The sequence below is a fragment of the Leptinotarsa decemlineata genome, unplaced genomic scaffold (assembly GCF_025532065.1).
Source record: "Leptinotarsa decemlineata unplaced genomic scaffold, Ldec_3_MD MMD2_tig00026307_RagTag_RagTag, whole genome shotgun sequence".
NCBI lineage: Eukaryota > Metazoa > Arthropoda > Insecta > Coleoptera > Chrysomelidae > Leptinotarsa > Leptinotarsa decemlineata.
The window spans coordinates 2881658-2901028 of record NW_027412681.1 but is presented as its reverse complement, the minus strand read 5'-3'; the positions used below and the strand labels follow the sequence as shown (position 1 = coordinate 2901028).

Here is a 19371-nt window from a genome sequence, read left to right as displayed (position 1 = left end):
TGGGCGAACTTGACATTGGTGCGGCTAAGTTGGCATGCCATGTTCGAAATTGATTCAGTGAGTGGGTTTATGAAAAAAAAATCTCAATCATCAGCAAGACATGAGAATGTTGTATTTTTCAATACGTATAATACAATAATGCTAATTTTATGATTATGATCAGTTTCTTCAATGATAAACACAAAATGGAGTGTTTCAAAAATCGAAGTAGATGTTTATCCCTGGGAAAGGGATTCTTGATGGCAACTGTTTCTAGAGCGTATCTGAAACACTTGTTACAGTATTCCGTTTTGGAAGATTATCCCAATGCGATCTGTAACAATTATAACATAGGGAAAGAGAGTTTTTCCCTTTTCCAGCCTGGTTTGGGTAACTTTGGCGCTCAAATCCTCCTTCGCTATAACCATTCCTTCTGAAGGCATGTTTTCGTTGATTGAGTTCCCCAGGAACTCTCACCAACACTCACATGAGAAGAGAGGGGTGATTGAAACGTTGGTTAAGAGAGCACGATGTATCTGTGAACCTGGGATTCGGTTCAGAAAAACCCGATGTGGAACCAATATTTAGGCCAACAAAAACCATCAGAGAAAGTTTAAGGTCAGCTTAGAACCCCAGAGAACCTTTATCAACACCCAGAGTGTACTGGATTCCTTGCTAGCTGCGGGTTGGTCTACCTTGGAATCACTAAAAGAAATGTGAGTACCCGTCTCTCTGAACACAAAATAAATGGTCGACTTGGACAAACCGATACCTGCACGTCGTCTTGATTTCAATCATGTTGGAGCCTGGCCCCCTTACCCTTTGAACTGATGTTTGCCAGAAGGACAAACGAGTCATGACTGATGGTGGGTGTTGATGGTATGGCGATATGAATGTACTCAGACATCAGTACCGCCCTTCACAGTGTACCCCTACCTGGCTGGGGTGTGTTGGATGACAAAGTTGTTCATCTTTCAACGGAAGATATAGGGGCCTCATTCGACAGAGTGTCGGGCCTTCTATATCGGGAGGGGTCGTCTACAGTGTAATCCATAGCTTCCCTGACTAATGGGTTTTCATGAGTCTCTGCACCATCGAAAACTCTCTGATTTCTCGACTGAATGGACTGCCGAATGGAAGGCTGCTGCAAATCTCTGCGGATGGCTTCAGTCCGCACGAATCAAGGAGCATTCACAGTCATCCTTATTAGCTTTTTTTGCAATACCTCCAGAATGGAGATGTTAGATTTCACCGCTTGTCCCCAGACGCCTGAAGCATACATGATGACAGGCTTGAACATCGTATTATAGATGGTAATTTTGTTTTTGAGACTCATTTTAGATTTTCTATTGATCAGAGGGTACAGACGTGCTATCCGACCCTCGATCTTTGATTTGACGCTTGTTATGTGCGGGTTCCAAGTGAGCCTACGGTCTATTAAAAGGTAGAGGTACTTTACCCACGCTTGCCAGTCAATCTCCCTTCCAGAGATTCTCACTTTTCTGGCCGGAGAAGATTTCAGTCTTCCCATGGTTATTGCCTGAGTCTTATCCGGTTTCATTCGGATCTTCCAATCAAGGTACCAGCGCTCAAGGTCGTCCAATGCACGTTGCATATAGACGACGCCGAGCTCACGACCCATGGAAGATGAGAGAAGAGCCGTGTCATCGGCGTACAGAGATATCTTCACACGCTCGTGCCTCGGAAGGTCACTGGTGTAAAGAGAGTACAACATCGGAGAGAGCACAGCTCCCTGTGGCACTCCAGCAAGGATATCTCTGTTGTCAGACAGAGATCCCTCTAGACTATCCTGAAATGTGCTGTCTTTCAGGAAGGACCCGATCCACCGGACGAGGCCTCGAGGCAGGTCGAACGTGTTTGATTTGTGCAGGAAACCTTCGTGCCAAACACGGTTGAAGGCCTTCGAAATGTAAAATAGAACAATGTGCACTTTTTTGTTGGTGTTTAACTCGTGGATGGTGTTTTCGACCAGCCTTAGAGCCTGTTACTCAATGGAGTGGTCTCTCCTGAAGCCAAATTGTTCATCAGGCAGAACATTTCGGTCCTCAACTTCTTCGTTGAGCCTTTGGAGAACAACTCTTTCAGCCAGCTTAGCCGCCGAAGAGAGTAGAGTGATCGGGCGGTAGTTCTGTGGGAACAGCGGGTTCTGACCCTGTTTTGGGATCATGACGACGATTGCATGCTTCCACCTTCTGGGGAAGTGTCTGAGGGTCAACGAACTATTAATTATGTTTAGTAAGCATTCAACGCAGTTGTGGAAAAACCGACAAATCAGCTTGATATAATATGTCTGAAATGAGGGGCTAATACTCGTTGTATGGTATGTTGGAGAACATCCTCTTTACATCGGATGAAACTAAAATTGAATTATGTGGCGTGGTTTGGTTCCTTATGTTTTCTACTAAAATCAGTGAATTTTTAATGCTGTGAGGTACGAGCCAAAGTAGACCATATCACTTCCCTTGAAGTTTCAACAGCTTTCGATGTGTGCCTAAATTAGAGCTACCTATAGTTCAACAACAAATTGTATAAACAGGATTCTGGTTTTCCAATGGGCTCACCCCTTAGTCCACTTTTAGCAGACATATTTATGAACAACTTGGAGATCACTATAGTAAATTCCGACCTGGATAAAAAAGAAATTAATTTTTGGTACAGATATGTAGACGATATTTTTGCCTGTTTCAGAGGTACTACACGACAGATGAACCAATTTATGGTGTTCATGAATAATCTCATTAGCAACATTCAGTTCACACTCGAAACAGAGATAGAGAAACAGATAAATTTCTTAGACCTGACCATTATACACAATCAGAATAAATCTGAGTTCAATGTTTTCAGAAAACCTAGCTATACATACAACATCATCCCAAGCGATTCTTTCCATCCAGACAGTCATAAATTAACAGCCTGCAATTCAATGTTCCACAGAGCATTCTGACTGCCTTTGTCTACTAACAATCTAGCTAGGAAAATTATTATAATTACACAGATAGGTCATAACAATGGTTTCAACGCAGATACTATCCAGAAGTTAGTTAGGAAACAAATCCGAAAATTCACTTACAGATTAATATACCCTCAAGTCAAACAACCAGAAATCAAGAAATGGGTGAGTCTAAACGATACGGAAATTTTGCACTATGCAAGGAAGGGTTACAAACTCAATTATTTAGAATCCTTGAAAATTCACAAGCATAAACATTGCGGGTGCAACCTGTTAAATGAACAAATCGATTTAGTTTACTCACATCCGCATTGTAAACTGTTAATACAGGTACTCAATCAAGCCAATTGATACCTGTATTAGTACTTAGAGGGGTGTTATATAAGAACTAATGTAATAAACCATTGTTAGTTCATTATATAAGTTTGAAAATGTCCATATAGGACGAAACTGCAGTAACGTTAGTTACAAATAAAAGTGGTAAAGAACATAAAAAGTTTCATTTCTCTTTTCTTCATTATGATTTCCTACCACCTAGTAACGGCTACATCCATCATTTCATTAAAAAAACAATAATACTCAATAAAACTAGATATATACAGAAGCAATAGAAATTCATAAACACTCCGGCCGTTACTTCATCGCTTTCGATAATGTCTACCGCAGTACTAGACGATACGTCAGGCATGAAAACCTGCAGACAACGTCCAAATTCCTAAACTCTGACCTTCCAAAGCCTACACATAAAAAATTATTACAGAAGCTCAGGTGAAAATAATCTATCCCCCCTATTTTTTATTATTCGTTATTTGTAACCATTTATTCTGCTTGCTACCAAGTTTTCGATAAAACTTTACCCTAATCCCTTCAAGACATCTATTCCAATAATCTCCCCCTTGGCACGAGTTTGATTCAGGTCCTGTGTTGTTTCTAAATTATTCTGCATAATTTTAGATTAATTCAATAATTATATGGAGAGGTGGAAGAAATTCAGTCACACAGAAACATTCAAATAGACAAAAAGAGGTGATGAAACTTGAAAAGATCCGGTTACCTGTCCTCAGAGGTACACAGGGAAGGTCAGGCAATCCAATTAAGAGAAACCAATCCCCGTTCACTAAAAATAATATAAAATACCAGCACCGAAGTAAGAGCGTTCGGAACAACGGAAACAACTTGAGCATCAACTCGATCATCATGACCGTTACCACGGTGCCTTTGATAATGTTTACCGCAGTAGTAGACGAAACTCCAGGCACAAAAACCTGCAGACCACGGTCAAAAACAGCCGGAAAATTATTTTCACACAGTCGTCCCCGGCTGTGGAAGTGTACATTCTCCGATCAAGTTAATTTTCAATTGTTTTTTCACATTTCTATATAGATCTGACATGCAATTCGGATTCAGAGACGGCAACTCCACTCAAGATGCTATTATTTTATTAACAAATGAAATCTATGAAAACGTCAGCAAACAAAATCCCACGTTGTGTGTGTTTTTGGATCTAGCAAAGGCGTTTGACACGGTTAGTCATCCTCAGTTTTTGAAAACTTTGCGGAACATAGGAATAACAGGTACTGCATATGACTTATCCAACAGCTATCTGTAAGACCGTAAACAAAATGTAAAAATGAATACAGGAAAAGGCCTTAAAAAATTGTTGAGTACGCAGTTCCACAGGGATCGTTCTTGGGTCCAGTTTTATTCTCCATATTATATTAACAAATTGTTCACTTAAGAGGCAAGTGGAGATAAAATGAGTTCTGCTGATGATACAGCTTTCGTATACCTTGGTGAAAACTGGATCGATCTCAAAAAAATTGTTGAAAATGACCTCAAGAAAATAGTAACGTGGTTTGTTCACAAATTGCTTACGGTTAACTACAAGAGAACCATTTTTATATCTTTCGCTGATAGCAGGAGTGGTTCGCCAAATTTTGATAATCTAGTCATCGAAGATTATACAGGGGAAACAAGCCAGATAATGCGTATTGAGAAAACGAAATACCTAGGTATAACTATAGACCAATGTCTTAGGGACGCTCATGTCAACTTTATTACTCGCACATCGAGAAGCCTAATATTCAAATTCAAACATATTCAAGCAATTGTTGATTTATCACAAATGAGAATCATTTATAGTACACTTGTAGAATCTAGGTTGAGGTATGGTATACTTGGTTGGGGTGAAGTTGCGAAACGCCATCCGATAAAATTGGAATCAAACGCACTATTCAAAGAGGCACTACTTCCCGATACAAGGCAGTTCTACTTCATAGGTACTGTGTCATCCCAATTCAGAGAAAGAAACATGCAATTTGTAGATCACCGATATTCCACCAGGCACAAAACTAATTCAAATCTCAAAACAAACCGGCTACAAGAAGCCTAGCTCAAAGATTTCACACTCACCTTGCAGCAAGATCATCCAATACTCTGCCAACTGATATTGAATATGGAATCAAAAGCAAAAAATTGTTCAGGACCAAAGTGAAAAACTATTTCCTTGGTTCAAATGAAATGGATATTCGTAATTTGATTGATCCGAATAATAGTTGACATTAAAAAAATGTTACTTATTTCATTAGAAAAAATCTTTGGTTACAGGGAGCATCAAAATAATTCAATATTCTTAATAATTTCTCTTCTATAATGTTGTTGTTAATGGAAGAATAACTGATATTTTTTAAGTCTTTTTTTTCTTTATATAGATACATACATTGTAATTTTTGAATAGAAACACTATGTACCTATATATGTGTGTGTATGTATATGTATACATATATATTCATATGCATAGATGAAATAAATTTCAGTTACATTAATGTATTAAATAGATTTTCAGTATATTGATGCCTATAGAGATCATAACATGGAATACTAGATAAATGAAACCCCATGCGCAATCTATGATTTTTGTGGGTAACTTGTTTATTCCACACCAACATTGTATGTAACTTTTTTAATATGTATATGTATATATTTTCAGTGTAAATAAACGTTGTTATTGTTATTATTCAGATACATCGATAGGTACATTTCACAAAATCCACTGAATATATGTTTACAAATATTCCTACACCCCTGTATATCCCCATAGGTGGAATTCAGAATAAATTTCCCATCTACGTGTTATTCCACCGATAAATTTCCAACGTTATAATAACAACGAAGAGATATTACAACATAATATCAAACGTGTATACACGAATAGTTATAATAGTTTCAATTCATGTTGGCATAATTTGTATTGCTTGCATATCCATCCGGAAGGGGGGGAGGTTATGACGAATTGCTAGCAGCTGTTTGGGAGCACTCGCGCTATAACATGCTATAAATTGTGTTGATTTAGCAAAAATATCGCAGTTTCGATGACAGTTTCATCATTTCTGAATTGCTACCGATTTCTGATTCAGATGTATTCGTGGGGTTATATATATTTTTCATGATTGTTCGTGTGCTGTTTTATAATGAAGGTATATCAATTGGAAAAATTTCCAGGGATGGCAATTTGGAATTGCCAGAAATGAGTGTGGAAAATGAGATTATTCCTATTACACCAATTTTCAAATGAATATATAATGTGTGTAATATCATTTTGAAGTGCCTCTGGTGTCTGCGCTGTAACCACTACTGAGTAGTCGTCTGCAAACATCGTGAAAGATCCTGTTGATGAACTCAGGCATATCGTTTATGAATATGATGAACACTAGTGGCCCCAGTGCAGACCCCTGAGGTACCCCAATATCATTTGTCATAAACTCAGAACAATAGTTTTCAACTTTAACATAGGATTATCTATTGACTAGGTATGACTGCATGAGTTCAAGCATATTTCTTCTAAATTCATTTGTGCACAGTTTTTGTAAAAAATAATCTAATTGTAGGCGCATGAAAGATCGAAGAAGATACCGGATACATATTGTCCTTCAAAGACATGACCCATAAAATCGCACTGGGTGACTGGATGTTATGTCTGCCTTGTATGGCGAGCTGAGAGGCAACCTGACTGGTGTGATGACGTCACAGGGCTAGATCTCAGAGTAATATGTCTTATTATTACTCTGAGGGCTAGATCGTTAAAAAGCAATGCTTCATTAACACACAAAGTTCCCTTTTATACATTTTTTTCAAACTAACAAGAGTTGCTATTCTATCGAACAAACTGAATGTCTGATAGCTATGAAATTTGTATACACATTTTTTGAAGGTTAGGGTCAATTATGAAATACAAATCAATTCAAAGAACTTAGATTATAAAAAAAGGAAAGAAGAAAAAAAATCACATCAAATGTGCTGCTTTGTTCCCTCCTGTTCATAAAAGAGGACATATGCCTCATCGCTCACAAGCGATTTTGGCGAAATTGAGAACACGTGTGTATCGTTGTATTCATACCACGTGCCACTATATGGGTGTCTGCAATATGCTGTGTAATGTCCGTTATAAGTAGTCCCAGTGTGATTTGGAAGTGCATATAGATTATAACGACAAGGGGCCACATTACCTGCTACATAATTGCTCATATCTAATCCATCTGAAGAAAAGTCAATGGAAATATTCAATTTGCCTCTAAATCTTTATATTGGAGAGAATCTTTCCAAATTAATTAGTAAAATACGGGGAAACTTATAGATTGATAGGGACTTTGTACATTTTTTCCTCTGCTTGCACCTCTTACACGTTGGTTTTTCATCTCCATCCAGAGTTTCCTCTCTTGTGAAAGAATCCAAGCAATGTGACAAACTCAATTGTGGTATGGGAAGAGATAAATCCCAAAAAGGATCAAAGGTTACTGATGAGTGTCCACAGTGTGTGCACTTCATAGTGGATTTTAACTGACCAACGAAATAGTCTACAATCTTGAAGTTGTTCATATTTAAATATCTCAGCCAGGACTCTTGTGCTTTTCCGTTATCGCTTAATTTTTCGTCAATCTCAGTAAAGATCTGAGTTTTGAAGTAGACTGTGTTAATTACTCTATCAGATGACTCTTCCGACCACAATTCCTTGATAACTTCTGCGAACGCTTTGATTAAAACTCCTTTCATACTAGAAATACTAGTATTGATATCTTCCATTTATGTATCCTTTTTTAGGTATTCCAGAAACCATCCCGTGTTTGATAAACTTTGAATTATACTGTTCATGAAACAGGTGTTTCTAAGATTTTTCAAACCGTTGAACCCAAGAGTTTTGACTGAAGAATGTATCACCGATCTATTGTTGTAACTACGTTTGCCACTACTATTTTCTTCTGAGTAAACACGGATACGATAATTCACCCCTGAGGAATTCGAAGCAAAACTGCTCAAAACTGAATTTTGGGGACTGTGGGGGCTCAGCCAGAGGAGCAAACTCAGCCTCATTTAGAGTTTCCACTTCATTTTCTGTTAAAGCTTGACCGCTTTGCTTCGAGTCTTCCGCCAAACTGCACAACTCCAGTTCTTGCACTGTCTGTACATGTTACATAGGGTTAACTAAAAATTATATGGATTCAATACTAGTAGCGCTATGTGTGTGTTTCAGGCTTCTCGATGTCACGTCTCTCCTTGAAAATATCTAGAGGTGCCATATCAGATGATCCAGTAGTCCATTTCAATGGACCACGTCTGCACGTCTACGGGTTAGGGAATTTGACAAACCCAACTGAGTCTTCAACTAATGTTTCGTCGTCTTGCATCATTCCCACCATTGGTACAAACCGTATAAAAATTTCTTTGATAGTTTTTGAGTTCATTGCGTTGAGACAGACAGACACGGCGAGGGCTTTCAATTTCTGAAATGTAGTGATGAGGTTTCACAATGGTTATAGTAATGAAAATATCAAGTATGGAGAAACATTTCTTGGAAAGTTCTATCCCCAGCCGACGACTAATACCGACCCAGACACACCACGCGTCTTGATGAATGTCCATTTGGTACAACTCCCGACAAACTCCCACCGCCGACGTGATAATAAGTCGCCAGAGGCACTAGTCCCGACCCGAAGACCCCTTCATAAACACCCTGGCGTTCTGTTTTTGGTTTCCGGCTGACAGTCCTGAATCTGTATTCATTATCAAAGTTCGTTAGACAAAGGACTTCATCAATCCCGCGCGAAGTTGGCGGAGGAATGTCGGCCAACTGGAAGTAAACTATGTATATAGAGATGGCGGAACGCTCACCTCTGGATGGGCCAACAATGAAGAGGAGTTCCGGAGTTTACTTTAACTTTCTTCAAAGGTAATATCCGGCAGCGAGGGACGTAACTCCGGGCAACTCGTCTGGACAAGGTCGTGGGGAAAAAGTAAGGAGTTCGGGTCGGTTTTGTTGTGGAAATGTCGGTTCAGTGAACTGCAATTGAAGTTGTGTGAACTTCTCGAAATTCACGGAGGGTTCGATTTTTGTTTGAATTTGTTATGAGCGGCGCGAACTCCCCAAGTTGAAAATGCAGCGACTGTCAATAAGACAGTTGTTCATACGTCAATTCAACGTCATAAATGTATGGGGCATTACACAAGAAAAATATCTTTGGTGTGAATCTTTACAGAGCTATCTGGTCTTCCAGAAACGACTATTGCTAGAACTTGTATTCTATAGTGTAAGACGACTTGAATATGAGAGGAAGACCAAACTGAGTTTGATCCTTCTTTTGAAGATGATCACTTGGTGATCGAAACACGTATCGAGGTGTTAAAATAATGGTTTGATGTTGAGAAAAAACTACAGTAATATTCATTACTACACCGAAGGTTACAAACAGCGCATCATAAATCCCGGTGAATAATGTTTCATTCCTGAGCATCGCTCAGGAATTTTTTAATGACATCGATGGTGATCCACAATTGCTCAAGAGGGTCATAACTAGTGACGAATCATGGATATACGACATCGAAACCGAAGTCCAATCGTCATAGGAGATTAGGAGAGCAAGACAAAAAAACACGCCAAGTTAGATCAATTTTTTTTTTATTGATCACAAGTACACCATGGTGTCTGGACAAGTCACATAAAATACACATATATGACATATATTAATTATAAATTATTTACAACGTAAAATTACAACATAATTACTAACACATGACATATGAAACAACATTTAAAAGTGAAACATAAACATATCAAGGTCCATATAGATCATTAACAAATCTGTAAATCATATTTATAAATGAGAGTTAGGAGTATTATGTAATAATTTGAAACAAATTTAACCAAAAGAATGAGAAAATAACAGGAATTGTAATTCAAATTAACTTAGGACAATTCGAAATCATTTACTTCGTAGTAGGCTTTCCTCAACAGAATACTCTTTAGTTTCTTTTTGTGTTTCTTCAGGTGTGTATCTTTCAATTCAATAGTTAATCCATTAAACAGTCTCATTCCTGGATTATTGCGACTAGTACTTGCTAATTTATGTTGTGGAATCAGCAGGATGTCTCTATATCTTGTATTATAATTATGATTATCACTAAGTGTCTGATAGTTGCTGATATTTTCTTTTATGAATACCAAGTTAGTATATATGACTGATGAAGGTAACGTCAAAATACCTAGCTGTACAAACCACGGCTTACAACTTTCCAATCTGTTTAAACCTACAATTGCTCTTTTTTGGAGTTAAAAAATTGGCTGTAAGTAGATAAAGTGTCCCCAATTTGATAATCCATATGTCATAACATTATGAAATAGTGAATGGTATGTCATGATAGCCGCTTCCCTACCTAAATCAATTTTAACTTGTCTAATAGCATAAATGGCCTTAGATAACCCACTCGAAAGATTGTCTGTGTGAGTTTTCCACGACAAGTTGCTGTCCAAGTGAATTCCTGAAAACTTTAACGACTGAGCATCATTTCCTTGGTTTGAGAATATCATAAAAACTGTTTTCGCTTTATTGATTTGTAACTTATTTGCGTTAAACCAATCATTAGCTGGCTCAGTTATGTCCTTGATAACGGTGGTTTCCTCTCCTTGTCTTACCCTCGTATAAAATGTTGTGTCGTCGGCATATGCCATGCCCATGCCCATGCAACGCTTGAGAGAAGCAATACGAAGGAAATATCCAGTACTGTTGAGGAATAATGTATGGTTTTTGCAGCACGATAATGCAACTGCTCACTCGTCATCACTTTTTTACAAAAACAACACCGTAATCATGCCTCGGCCAACGTATCCCCCAGATTTGACCTCCTGCGACTTTTTTCTAATCCTTAGATTGAAAGGACAGCATTTTGCAACGATTGAGAAGATAGAAACCAAATCGCTACGAAAGCTCAGAGACATACCATAAATTGCATAACAGAACTGCTTCAAGAATTGGGAAAAACGCTAGTACAAGTGTATTTTATCTGAGGGGGAATGAAAAATTCTATGTTTTTATCTGTTCAAAAACAAGATAAATCCTTGTATTCAATAATTATGTATTTATTGCACATTTAATAATAATATAATATTATATTTATTCAACAAATGACAGAGGTAATAATATAAAACATAATAATTTGAGCAGGTAGTTAAATGGTTTTGGTGATATTTTTTTACATAATTTACATAGTCTTATATCATGAAATGAAATATGAATGAATAAATATGAGTGATAATCCACAAAAACATATGATTGTCTTGAAACAATGAAAGAAAATAATGATAGTAAATAATAAAGGATGCTGACAAAAGATCAATTAAAGTATACATATACATACATACATATACACACAGCTATTTGAGATTTATAGTATCGATACTTTTTCATTGAAGAAAACAATGTCTACAATGAAAACGAAGGCCTCTGTAGAAGTCTTTTGGTTCTATTGTATTATTTCAGAAATTATTATTCTATATGTATATCAATCAATTGATGGGTGAATGATCATTTTTCTTCTTCACTATCAAGACGTTCAAAAATAATTGTTTAATATCTAAAACTCTTGCTAGTTGATGAATTCCATCACTGGAATATAATCGATTTTCAGTATCCATTTCTGGAATACGTCGAGTCCGTTCATTTGATTATTGTAAGCACCTCCCCTAGCTATTATTCCGTACTTCAATTGTGATTCCACCAGTGCGAAGTATAAAATTCTCAAGTATCTTATTTCAAGAAATTTCTTGATATGTTTAAACTTTGCTATGACGCTTCCCAATTTGAAAGTGAGCTTTTTCATATGAGTGTCCCATTTCATGTGGCTATCTAAGTAGACTCACAAGTATTTTATGTTTTTGATTATGGGTATAGTGAAGGTGTTATTATTGTCGGTGATTGATAAAAGTGAGTTATGCGGAAAATTGGTTTTGGTGATTAAAAACGGAAGACATTTTGTCTCATCGAAATTAATCGTGAGTAATTTGGGGTCATTGTTTCATTTTGAGAAAATCTCTTTTCGACCCTATCAAACAACTGTTGCTGTTGTATCAAAATTGTATAAATCATTTAGGTATATGTTGAATAAAAAGGGGCCCAGTACTGTACCTTGCGAGACTGAGTCTGCCGTCAATTTCATTTTCATTGTAATAATACAATAAAACGTTTATGACTACATTTACATTCTATATGGACATTTTCAAACAAATTCAATGAAAGTTTTATTGTAATAATACAATAAAACTTTCATGACTGCAGTTTCGTCTTATATGGACATTTAGGAACTAATACAATAAAAGTTTCATTACAAATGTCCATACAGGACTACATAAAAGTGGAAGAAACCATAGTACATACAACGTAGTAATGGCTACATACATCAATTAATTCATTGAGGGGGACTACTTCGAAGAGGACAAAATGGAAATTGATGCATGCATGGAAATTGATTCGATATCAATTTCTCACACATTTTCCCATTCGACCCAAAATCAAAAGTTCAATTATTTCATCCAGCACAATCATATAAACGCAGCTCTATTTCCAGAATATTCGCGCAGATGCTATATATCGCATTCAAATTCCAATCTGTTTCTCGCAGTTCGATAAAATAAAAATTGTATAGAATTTTCAGGCAATAATGAGCCCTATTCTTCACGAGAAATATTGTTCTGCGAAAAGTACGAAATTGAATGCCGCCATAAAATAGGATAACCAAGGACGTTCGAGCCTGCCGAACCATAGGCGGGTATGAAAGGATTTTGAAGGCTAGAAATAGATTTGTGAACACTGTCATCCGCAATAGTGTACTTCGAAGTTTCGAAATAAGACACTGTTAAATCACCTCATCATTTTAATCTAAAAAAAGTAATTATAAACTTTTAATTTATATTTTCAACAGAAAACTTTTTTGCGGTTTGTGATTTTATTGAAAACCCAGTATTACTTCTTGTAACATATAAACGATTTAACAGGTACTCATTCTCTGTATCTTTGTATCAATGATAGCGTCGCTAACAAGGTAAATAATTTTTTCTATATACATTCAACAGTACTTTATAGCTTCAACAAAAAATGAATGCGGTTAGGATGGCAGAAATTCCCAATCGGTAGCATTCACCGTTAACACGATATACAGAATTATGCGTTTGCCGAAAGCTAGTGTGACGTCACGAGATATGTGCGATTGTTGGTACAAACATCTCTTGACTGTTATAAAATGAATCGTTAGAAGTTTGGGGTATGAATGACGATGTATTCATAGCAGGAAAGTTTTAATGAAACCGATCCAAGTAAAATACCGCAGAGGGTATTGTTTATTGTTATATTGTTATGGAACACTTCTTTCAGTGTAAAAGTGGTTTTTTTTATCCAACTTGGTGATTATGAGCGTTTTGAAGTGCAATTATTTGTATTTTAACCGTTTTCACGATACACAATTTACAGAACTATGCTTTGGCCGGAAGCTTGTGTGACGTCACGAGATATGTGCTATTGTCAATACAACGACCTCTCAACTGTTATGAAATGAACCGTTTGAAGTTTGAGGTATGGCTGTCGATGTATTCAAAACAGGAAAGTTTTAATGGGACGGACCCAAGTAATATACTGCAGAGAGTATTATTTATTGTTATGAAATACTTCATTAGTGTAAAAACTGGGTTTTTTCATCAAACTTGATGATTATAAGCGTTTTGAAGTCGAATTATTTGAATTTTAACCGTTTTTACGATTCAAGATTTTCAGAACTATGCTTTGGCCGAAAGCTTGTGTGACGTCACGAGATATGTGTGATTGTCAGTACAACGACCTCTCAACTGTTATAAAATGAACAGGTCGAAGTTTGAGGTATGGCTGTCGATGTATTCAAAACAGGAAATTTTTAATGGGACGGACCCAAGTAATATACCGCAGAGAGTATTATTTATTGTTATGAAATACTCCAGTTAGTGTGAAAACTGGGTTTTTTCATCAGACTTGATGATTATAAGCGTTTCGAAGTCAAATTATTCGAATTTTAACCGTTATCACGATATACGACTCACAGAACTATGCTTTGGCCGAAAGCTTGTGTAACGTCACGAGATATATGCGATTTGTCAGATCAACCACTTCTCAACTGTTATAAAATGAACCGTTCGAAGTTTGAGGTATGGATGTCGATGTTTTCATAACAGGAAAGTTTTAGTGGGACGGACCCAAATAAAATACCGCAAAGGGTATTATTTATTGTTATGAAATACTTCAATTAGTGACACTCAAAAAAATTAACTTTCATTTCGATTACACTGGAACGCCCGAAACTGATGGCGATTCCTATTTGTCCTCGCTCGTTTTGCTCAACCGTTTCTTTGAGGTTGTTGTTCAAAATATGTATCGATATCAATTATTGTATAAAAAATTGTGGAAATGAGCGCAAGTTTCAGATGAGGAAACAGCAAAAAGTCGTTTGGGGCTAGATCTGGTGGGTGAGGCGTATGGTTGAGCAGTTCAAACCATAATTCGTGCCATGGCAACCGCTGAGGTGTACGACGGTTCGTTGTCTTGGTGAAACATGATTTTATTCTGCAAATGTGACCGTTTTTCTGCGAGTTCTGCCTTCAGCTTGTCAAGTACTGATGCGTAATATGCTCCTGTGATGTTTTTTTCTTTTGGAAGACAATCGATTGAAATAACTCCACGACTATCCCAAAAAACATTCGCTATCACTTACCCAGCTAAAAAAACAGTTTTTGCTTTTTTGAAGCCGGTTCCCCCTTTGTAGTCCACTGTTTGAACTGTATTTTGTTTCAGGCGTATAATAGTGTATCCAAGTTTCATGTACAGTAATAAATCGGCACCAAAACTCGGATTTATCCCACATAAACTATGTCAGTAGAGCGTTGGAAATTTTGATCCGAAAACATTTTTGCTCACGTTTGCCGAGTTAGTAAAACAACAGAATAACAGAAATTTTTGTCGAACCAATATATTATCATCAATAGAATGAACATCGAAGCCACAGAAACTGAAGTTGTCAGCTTGTTCGTGACCTATGGTTTGGGTGTGGACAATCGGAGCTTTCAGAATTGATTAATCCATTTTCTGTGGCTTTCCAGTTTATTCTTAGCTTCATCAATTTTCACAAATGAGTGAACATATTATTACTATTATATTATAAAATATCACAATAAAACATTGTTTTAATACTTATGATGTACTTTGTGGAGGAATGGCAGGATATTGAACAATGAAACATACAATTTATGTTTTTGCTGACATTACTTTTTTTTTTACTAGTTTTCAAAAAAATCACATGGTTCTGCTGCCATATGAATGAGGAATTCTTCAAGAATATCGCATGTTCTTACTCAGATTGATGAAGTTATTGATATTGCTTTCACTCAACAGTTTACGAAACAGAAATTAGTGTTTGCGTAAATCATAATGATAATTTATCGTACTGTACAGTGGAGCAAGTTTGTGGTTCTGTGGAATATTAACGTTCAAAACTCTCGTTGAAGCATCACAGGAATAAGTTATCACAGATTTTTACTAACCGTCGAGCAATCTTATCATGATCATCAAAAATTTTGATTCTTTTTGAAATCCGAAATGTGCCACCACAAAATATTGAATATTGAAAAAATTTGGAAATTATAAATTATGATTTTCAGTTTTTTTCTATATACAATATTTCGTTTATGGAAACATTTATGCTGGTGAGTGTCCTAGAGGATTTTTGAGAAATAAAAAACATAATCAAGTACATGAAATCAGAGTATAAGCTAGTAGATTAATCAATTAATTTTTTTCTGTTTACTTATTTCCATTGTATTTCATTAGGATATAAATATTTTGGAAAAATGAATGTACTCACCTGTATATTGGCTTGCTGTGCCCATCTCGATACCAGAGCACCATATACACTCTGTCGTCCTTTATATCAGGCTCTATGTCACAGGGAAGCGTAGCACTTCTGGATAAAACAGCATCGACTGATTGGAAAACTGAAACAATAAACATTAGATCAGTCACTGATTCACTTCAGTTGAAATAAAAATGGTAGAGATACATGTTTGTTTCCTGAAGGAACCGTTTATATATACATATATATATATATATATATATATATATATATATATATATATATATATATATATATATATATATATATATATATACATGTACATATACATATAGAAATATAAACCTGTTTTTATCCTACACACTGGAAGAAATGTAATAAAAATTGTGATGATCAACTTCATATGTATGTAACAATGTCAAACTTCTAGATGACCTTGATAGATTATTGTATACAAACCATATTTCTTTTTTCCTGAATAAAACTGTCAGATAGAAGAATTTCAACCAATTCAATATATTCATAAGCCTTCAGGAACATGAAATTCACTGATAGGTTAGGTTAGGTTAGGTCAAAGTAAGTGGGTTTATTCGACCCTCCACAGCAATCCGCAAGGGTATATTGTGGCTCACACATATTCACAATCAACCAAACGAACCCAGCTTACTTAACAAAGCCGATTAGTTTGTATGGTGAGTGGCCTTTCAGGTCAGATGGTAAGAGTACGGCTCTGTCTAACTCTAAAAACACAAAGCACAAACACAAAGTGTGTGATCTGCTGTTTCATCATTTTCCAAACAGAGGCAAACACACTGTTTTCCGACAGTCCCATCCCATCCCATCCCGTCCCGTCCCGTCCCGTCCCGTCCCGTTCTATTCTATAAACTGATACAAAACTATTTTCTTAGAAAAAACCGCATCAACCGTAGCTTATAGCGGCAAACGTATGAAGTATATCCGTAATATTATGCACTTGTCTACATTACAGTTTGAATGAAATGTAACATTCTTCAAAAAATTCAATAACATTATTCGTGTTGCTTGTTCGCTAAGTTTAACATCTTGAAAGACTCCTAATCCTACCGCACTAGGGCTGTACCTTTCTCCTTCACCCTTTCACAGAAGCTGTTCCTCTTCGATCAATTAATGCCTCTGACAGCCGAAACTTCACACACACGCACCGACAGACACGACAATATGTGTACAAAACAGATGAGGAACTGCTAAGAGACATTGGCTTTGCTTGTCGCTAAGTTCCAGTTAATTATTAATTTACTAGTTGGATTGCCGACGACAGCTTTCTGTCTTTTGTGAATAGTTTAACTGGGGCTTGATCTTTGTTTGTGATCACACCGAATGTTTATCTTGGGAAATCTTTGGATAAATGTGCATAGAGAGCTGAAAATGAAAAAACGTATGGTTTTGAGCAAGTGAATTCGGGAAATTGACCACGTTCAAGAGATTAAATGGATATGCCTATCCATATGCAGATCCATTAACTTTTGCTTCTGAAGTCGTAAACCACCTTGATCTATGGCTCTTCAGGTTCCTGAGAGAACATTTCCTGCAAGTGTCCGTCGATGGATATCTCTCGAAATATGGGGACCATCAACGCTGGTGTTCTCCAGTGATCCATATTGTCTCCAATCAATATAAACTTGTGAAAAATCGAAAATCCAATATAGTGCTTTGCTGACGACAGTACACTTGTCTCTTCATTCCATTTGGATTCCAGAACATCGGCTACGGAGGAGGTTGTATATCTTAATGAGGATCTAGAAGTGATTTTGTATTGGGGTGACAGTAACCAGGTTCAATTCAATGCCACACACCTCAGCAACTTTTGAAGCTTTATAGAGCTTAGATCAGACCTTCTTCGGAGTATTGTTCTTATGTATCTGCCCAGAAACATACCCTGAAGATATAGAGCTATCTGCCTGAATGGAGACGCAAACATCACGTGCAACCTTGGTAGCCTGGAACATTGGAGAAAGGTTGGAGATTTGTCTCTCTTCAATAGATTTTTTCACGGCAGGTGTTCAAATGACTTGGCACATTTGATTCCACCAAGAGCGGTACATAACAGAAATACGCGACGGTCTGCGGCTGCTCATCGTTTTGAATTTCAACTCACTACATCTCGAACTTCACTGTTTAAGAAATCTATCATCTAGAGAACTGCGTTTATGTGGAATGAACTTCCTGGGAACGTTTTTTCAAATGAATTCAATCTTCAGCAATTCAAATCCAATGTGTACCCAGTGATTGTGGTTTGTCCATGAATACAGTGGAGAAAATCAAACAGTGAGGCAGAGAAAAAATAACCAGAAGAAGAAAATTCTGCAAAACTCTGAAGGAAAAAATTTGGACCCGAGAATCATTGAGCAGGAATGTTCGTTCTTCTCAGGAAAGGAAAGAAAGCTTCCGATTTCTTTTCCGTTGCAGCTTTGCTTTCGAAAATATGTTCACAAATTGAACAGATACTTGCTTCTAAATTCAAACAACAATGTTTGTTTATTTTACATGAAAGTCTTCAGATCATATTGTTTTGACTGTTCAAAGTATCATGATGAAATTCAAAGTATGATGATGAAGTTTCTTGCTTTTTTTCGGAATTCATACTCACACAAGCTGAAAACTTGATGGACTTGAATCAAAGGATAACCTATTGAAGTATAATGAAGAGTCAACCGAAAACTTAACCTCGAAAAGTTACTACCTAATATAAACCACTGAAAAGTCCAGTTGATCAGTAGTTTATCATATTCATCAGCAAGTCACCATATCACCTTTTATTCTTTGGAATGTGATCAATGAATACATATATCATTATAACTATTATTGTCTTTTTTTCCTAAGTTTGCGCTGATCGATCCCTATCCTCGGAAGCCTCAATACATTTGGAAGGGCGCGCCAGCATTATCAACCAATGACCACCCCTCACACCGTGGGAGTCCAAGAATCATGTAACCTAGGCAAGCGAAATTACCCAAGAATGACAGCCTATCGCATTTGTTCGGCTGAGATTTCTGCCTTACCGCGGCAAACCGGCATGATCTTAAGATTCAACAGTGAAAAGGGCATTATTCCACCAAGGACTCCAATAATCAGATCAATCGTCTTGACAGACTGGTACGGATTCGTTTTTCATTCTCTTCTTTCACCCGGAGCTGAAAACTACACGACAAATATCGTCTTGGTCGGATGATCGAGGAGAACTACATTAGGCT

General features: G+C 36.8%; 1 protein-coding gene across 1 annotated transcript in view; it reads right to left on the bottom strand.

The window, feature by feature from the left end:
* Positions 1-16280, bottom strand: part of LOC111509829 (protein turtle homolog A) — a 203242-nt gene extending 186962 nt beyond the window's left edge. The window contains exon 1 of the mRNA XM_074180849.1: positions 16154-16280. Coding sequence (XP_074036950.1) covers positions 16154-16197 — 44 coding nt within the window. The 5' untranslated portion in view covers positions 16198-16280. The remainder of the gene's footprint in view (positions 1-16153) is intronic.
* Between the last annotated feature and the right edge of the window lie 3091 nt (positions 16281-19371).